Source organism: Nicotiana tomentosiformis, chromosome 8 (genome assembly GCF_000390325.3).
Source record: "Nicotiana tomentosiformis chromosome 8, ASM39032v3, whole genome shotgun sequence".
NCBI lineage: Eukaryota > Viridiplantae > Streptophyta > Magnoliopsida > Solanales > Solanaceae > Nicotiana > Nicotiana tomentosiformis.
Genome location: NC_090819.1, coordinates 69,566,208 through 69,571,207, shown reverse-complemented (window position 1 = coordinate 69,571,207; position 5,000 = coordinate 69,566,208). Strand labels below are relative to the sequence as shown.

The following is a 5,000-nucleotide window of genomic DNA, read 5'->3' as shown; positions in this document are numbered from 1 at the left end:
AAGGCTGGAAAGAATGCCCACCAAGTTCAGATAAGGGAATGCTTTCCCCAACCATTAAAGGAAAGGCTCGACGAAGGGAGGGAGGTGCGGCGGGGGAAGGAAAACGCTTTCGGAGATCGAGATTTTTTTTTCATCGAAAACGAAGAAGGCCGAGGATGGCCTACGGTGCGTCTTATCTGAAGGGAACACGCTTTTTTGACCGCCGTGGTATGATTGCCGGGCCCTCTCCTCGTTCCGCCCTTCCTATTGGGATAGCTGCCTTCGGGCTTTGCCTGCCCTTTATAATAAAAAATTCCGGCTCGGCCCGGGAAAGCGCTGGCAACAACAGAAAGGAAGGGGTCCATGTAGCTGCTGTGTCCGCCCCCTTCTTAGTCAATGGGGCACAGCAGGTTCGGCATCTACTACAAAAGAGAGAATCCACTTCAGATAACCACGTCTCTGCTAGGCAGCGTGTGGAATGGCCGAGAGCGGACCTTTTTGGATATATAATCCAAGTCGAGAGTAGAGTTACAGGAAAAGCCGTCTGATGGAAAACTACTTTCACGTTCGGTTCAGAGAGCACTTTTTTCGTTGAGAATTCCTCGTTCCCTTTCGTGTGAATTCCCCAGCGGCGAATTCAAAACTTGTGGGGCCCTATCTATTCCATCTCTCGAGCCCCGAAGAAAACCCCCTACCCTTCGGACTCCATATATCTTTTGACTCTATATATGTGGGCACCTGATATCTATGAGGGTTCACCCACCCCGGTTACAGCATTCCTTTCTATTGCGCCTAAAATCTCTATTTCTGCTAATATTTCACGTGTTTCTATTTATGGTTCTTATGGAGCTACATTGCAACAAATCTTCTTTTTCTGCAGCATTGCTTCTATGATCTTAGGAGCACTGGCCGCCATGGCCCAAACGAAAGTAAAAAGACTTCTAGCTCATAGTTCAATTGGACATGTAGGTTATATTCGTACTGGTTTCTCATGTGGAACCATAGAAGGAATTCAATCACTACTAATTGGTATCTTTATTTATGCATCAATGACGATAGATGCATTCGCCATAGTTTTAGCATTACGGCAAACCCGTGTCAAATATATAGCTGATTTGGGCGCTCTAGCCAAAACGAATCCTATTTTGGCTATTACCTTCTCCATTACTATGTTCTCATACGCAGGAATACCCCCGTTAGCCGGCTTTTGTAGCAAATTCTATTTGTTCTTCGCCGCTTTGGGTTGTGGGGCTTACTTCCTAGCCCCAGTGGGAGTAGTGACTAGCGTTATAGGTCGTTGGGCGGCCGGAAGGTTGCCACGAGTAAGTAAGTTTGGGGGACCGAAGGCAGTTCTCCGTGCACCGGACACGTAGCTTACCGAATCAGTTGCGACACGGATGGGAATGCATGCTACGAAAGATAGGGTCGAGTCTGATACATCAACCGTCTACTCAATATCCTTGTACGAGTCCACAATGACTACACGAGATGAACCTTGGTTTGGTGAATTGAAGTTGGCCTTAGGTGTAATAGGACTCCCAGTTACTGCGCGCGATCGTATACTGAGGTGCTCCCCGCCGGTTGTTGGAACGACGCGAGCCGGGCCGGGTCTCGATTCAGAAAGATGAAGGGCCCAAAAGTCTAAATAGGGGGTTACAAATTCCCCATCTCATTGGGGGCGGAAAACGAATCGACATCTCGATGTGATACAGCCCTTTCGATTTTAGTTGGGAAAGAACGGCGAAGTCCATCCGAACCGTCCAATGAAGAATAAGAGGAGAGCAAAGCGCCAATGGCGCGCGAAGCGCATGCGGAACGGGCACGGAGAAAAAGAAGTGTGGAGGAGAAGCAGCCGAGCTCATTCCCTTCGCTTCCTGGGCCCAAAGCAGTGCAGTCTTTCCTGGCCAAATCAAGGATTTGGGGCTTCTTGCTACGCTACAACACTATAAAAATCCATTTTGATTAGTAATATATATGAATAGAAAGATAGATCCATCCATCTATCCTATCCGATTTAGATTTTGATATCTAAAAAAGAATCGATTTCATTCAACGTTTGATTCAAAGAACTGCGCTTAGCCCCCCCGCTCATGAAACGGCTCTGCTGCAATGGATGGCAGAGGGTCCGTAGTACCCGAAGCACTGGAGTGATCCAGTAGCCGGGAAGGGGCCTAGAAGTGCCTACTACTACACCACACTACACTTGGCTCTACACATTTACAGAGCTAACCCCTGTCCAGTGCCTGGCAGAGCTAAGGGGGCTTCAATCCTTACTCTTTATCCCCATCTTCGCCCAGGCTAACGGGGCCTTACTTATTCAGGGGGGAGCCTCGAAAAGCACTGTTGAGAGGAAGATCCTTGGCCCCTCTTCATTCTCTACAGGGTTCCAAACCTTTCTTCAACATAGGTGACAACGAGCCAGGCAGAGATGGAAGAGATCAAACACGGGAATAAGAAGCAAGCTCGCCTTCCTTTTTGATCATTTTGATAGAGGGGGATGAAGAAAGTGGACAAAACAGACTCGCATTTCTCATCGAACAAATACAGGAAAAGAATCATATTGAAAACGCTCCTAACCCAACCCCTTCCTTCGTAGAGCCCGTGTATTGTAAGTGATCCGAACCTGCCCGGAGCGAGCCTCCCATAGAGGCAAGTGAAGTTGGTGAGCCGTATGATGGGCAACTATCTCCTGCGGTTCGGAGAGGACTCAGCTGTTAGTTAGTACCCCCTTGGTTTCGGGGTGGACCTTTTCACTCTATTTTATTATATACGCTTAGCGAAAAGAATGTTTTTTGATACACCTAGGACATGGATTCTATATGAACCAATGGATCGTGACAAGTCGTTACTACTAGCAATGACTTCCTCTTTCATTACTTCATTCTTTCCATATCCCTCTCCTTTGTTCTCAGTTACTCATCAAATGGCACTCAGTTCATATCTTTAAGTTCGATCATTGACAAGGTTCAAAGAAAGGGTGGGCCATTGATAAAGAATCGATGGAAAACCACAATGCTAGCAGATGGCGGGCCTCCGCTTTTCTTTTCATTAATGAAACCCGCCAGTTATTATGAACTCAAATAAAAAAAATTTGGATTTAGAAGGCTTGTTCAAAAGAAAAAAAGACGTGGGTGGCATTATGACTGGGGTGTCAGTTAGAAAGGTTCTTACAATGTTCGTTCAATCAAGCAGCATTCTTTTTTTCTTAACTTAAGGAGAGGGAAGAGGGCTTTCTAAGAAGGGCTTGGGACCTATGAACAGAACAACACAACAAAATGATGAAATGAAGAAGAATGAACGGGAGGCATCGGAGGAAGGACTGACGAACTTCTTACTTGTGTTTGGTTAACTACTTTACTGACTTGGGGTTCTTTCTCGTAAGTGGTATACCTACACCCCGCACGCACACTCACTATATCTATATACGTATAAGTTTCTAGCCTTTCGAAAAAGCCCCTCTCCTTACAGTCAAGTGGCTTTCAGCCCCTCTCCGCCGTTACGGAGTTCTTCTGCTCTAATCTCCGAAATCGAAGGTCAGCTGACTGAGGAGTTAGTATTGATTCATGCAAAGATGCTCCTTTGAAGCTGGAGTAAGGAATTGTCCACCTCATCACCCCGAAGAGCAGTGGCTCTGTTGTTTTGCACGCCTACAGAGAGAGACTCCAAAAGTACCGACGCTCAATCGAAAGAAAGAGCAATCAACTATATGCTTAACTCATGCCCCAGGAATCCCTAGACACAGAGAGAGGGTACGAGCTAATCTTTTACTAGAGGGAAAGCTGGCGAAAAGCATAGAGCGTGCGTGCTACGCTCTCGCCCTCCTTCCATCCGCGAAGCTGAGGCGGGAGAAAAAGCGTAATTCCCCGGTGTCATAGGTTACCTTTCTATCTTCCTCCCCCGTGACGTTCCCAAAGCGATCGCTATCCTTTTCTTGCTTTCTTCTTGTCTTGAATTTTTATAGAACGGCTTTATATCAGGTATAGTTGGTTAGGATGAAGCGTTAGTAGATATAGCAAGTGTGCCGGGGATGCGGCTCGGGTATAGTAGGTCTGGACGCCTAGCATGAAAGAGCCTTCTCTGGTAGCAGCACTATACCTTAGTATCTCTCTAGCTTCCAGTCTATATAAAACGTAGTTAGCAGAGGTCAGTCTGTCTGGCGTTTCCTCGCGTAAAGGACTACTTTTGCATCGGCTCTCTCTCGTTAGGTAATTACCGAGGCGAAAGCAGCTCTCTCGGAAGTCAGTTTCCTCGCCATCTTAGTGGGACTAGTCTAAAAAACTTTCACTTACTCGGTTTTTTTGCGGGAAGGCCCTTCTAGAATTACGTTTAACGTCCCTTTATGACTTTCCCGATCGGCGCCTCGGGTCGGTAGCTGGGCTCCGGGGCATTACTACCACGGCTACTATCGACCCGAGCCCAAAGAAGGAAAAGAACGGACTAAAGCGAGGAGTTCATTAGCCATACATAGTTAAGGAGGATGGGGGTCAACCTCTTTCATGACCCATGGCCCCAGTGTGTCACTTGGTTAGCATTTGTAGAACAAAATAAGTAGGGCTGGTTTTTCGATAGGGAAAGAGACAGGGGAGGGGGAGTTGGCTGTAATTGAGACACGTTTTTCGGATGGACGATATGGATTTTTTCGAGATAGTTAACCACTTTTTTAACCGTGAGAGGGTGGATGTAATTCAGCTCGAACGAAGTGAGAGGGAGGTCATTCAGAACCCGCTGGCTCCAGAACGGGGGGGCGGCTCCAGAGGCGCTGCCGCAGGCGCCAGCACCGACATAAATTGCCCACCCCGCTCCCGATCAAAAAGAGCATGCGAGACTTCGAAGGGACATTCACACTTTGATTCGTGAGCAACTTCACGAGAACATTGTGAAAGGGGGAAATGGCGGCTGTCCGTGCACTTTCCGGAAATGACGGAAATATAGTCCAGTGCCGCGAAGGCGATAATGTCTTACGATCTTACGATCTCCGCGGAGACGGATACGGAAACCCTCCGCAGATGGGTGGAGAATAT

General features: G+C 47.4%; 1 protein-coding gene across 1 annotated transcript in view; it reads left to right on the top strand.

Annotated features, from left to right (window-relative positions):
- The window catches only part of LOC117275870 (NADH-ubiquinone oxidoreductase chain 2), a 15,052-nt gene that overhangs the window by 4,505 nt on the left and 5,547 nt on the right, over window positions 1-5,000 (top strand). The window contains exon 1 of the mRNA XM_033655198.2: window positions 1-5,000. This exon is cut by the window's left edge and continues 4,505 nt beyond it; it is cut by the window's right edge and continues 5,547 nt beyond it. Within this exon, the coding sequence (XP_033511089.1) occupies window positions 708-1,352 (645 nt within the window). The 5' untranslated portion in view covers window positions 1-707 and the 3' untranslated portion in view covers window positions 1,353-5,000.